The sequence below is a fragment of the Opisthorchis viverrini genome (assembly GCF_000715545.1).
Source record: "Opisthorchis viverrini unplaced genomic scaffold opera_v5_3183, whole genome shotgun sequence".
Taxonomy (NCBI): domain Eukaryota; kingdom Metazoa; phylum Platyhelminthes; class Trematoda; order Opisthorchiida; family Opisthorchiidae; genus Opisthorchis; species Opisthorchis viverrini.
In genome coordinates this window covers 1-1,190 of record NW_008755559.1, presented here as the reverse complement: position 1 = coordinate 1,190, position 1,190 = coordinate 1, and the positions used below count along the sequence as shown (strand labels likewise).

Here is a 1,190-nt window from a genome sequence, read left to right as displayed (position 1 = left end):
TAGTAGTGTGTGGAATACCTAAGTGTAAACTTAAAGCTTTCCTAGTTAGCGTCAGCCTCGAAAAGTAGTGAAACTTTAGCGAGAATATCGTTTCTTGAGAGATGCACAAAATTTTGCCCTTTTCTATGGGTGGCTTCCCACAGTGTCTGAGCGGCCTCTATTCAGAAGAAACTCTCTTGAGGTTTGCACACCTATAAGATATAAGTGTTTTTACATCCATCGTTCCACCGTGTAGGTTTTATGCATGAGATGAGGTCGATGATATCTCATCTTAATAAGGGTAATTGCTATACTTTGTTTTACAAATGGGTGTATTCTATTTTGAAAAGCAACAAAACATGGTGTTCGACGTGCCATTCCACAGAAAAAGTACCCTTTTTCAGTATGAAGTGCTCTCATCTTGTTTTCGAAGTATATTCTCCGCAGGATCAAGACTTAGGTCATTTTTATTCAAACCTTTGGATGAGTGAATAGTGGGTCACCATTTATTTAATAGTCTAACAACTGAGTGACTGTTCAGTAACTGCCTTTGTAAGAAATATCATTGTTCGCACCCCTAAAATAGATGTACCGCATTCAAGATAAGCTCATACCGACCAGGCGTATTTGGTCTTAGTTTCGATATAAATAAATCTGTTGGTCTGATTATCGTAAATTAGTTGTTCCAATTGATCAAAAAGATCTTGTTTTAATCCACTTAGCCCACACCTGGAACTAAGCACGGCACGTCGTCGAAACGCCACAAGGGAGAGCACAGCAACACTTAAAGCTTGGCTTCAGGAGCACATCAAAAACCCATACCCGACAAAAGGTGAAAAAATCATGTTAGCAATAATTACCAAAATGACCTTGACACAAGTTTCAACTTGGTTTGCAAACGCTCGCCGAAGACTGAAGAAGGAGAATAAAATGACCTGGACACCCAAACATCGTGGAGAAGAAACAAACGATGATGACGTTGATGCTGATATGGTTGCATCTGATGAAGATTTCAACACCCTGGACGAAGACACAAGTCTCACGAATACGGACTCATGTCAGCACGAACATTCTGAGTCGGATGAAAAGCAGGCTGGATCCCAACGATCCAAAGACCAGGAGTTTCATTCTGGCGTTAATGAGACGAACATTAATGGGAATTTTGTAAATGCCGATAACACTTCCAGTCCTATGGAACATTCGCACAGGCT

At 40.5% G+C, this 1,190-nt stretch overlaps 1 protein-coding gene across 1 annotated transcript; it reads left to right on the top strand.

Moving 5' to 3' along the window:
• Positions 1 to 843: 843 nt before the first annotated feature.
• Positions 844 to 1,143, top strand: T265_16010 (hypothetical protein; the record flags this gene model as incomplete). The annotated part of the gene is made up of 1 exon (XM_009179480.1): positions 844 to 1,143. A coding segment is annotated over one exon (300 nt), but the record flags the coding sequence as incomplete, so codon positions are not given.
• Between the last annotated feature and the right edge of the window lie 47 nt (positions 1,144 to 1,190).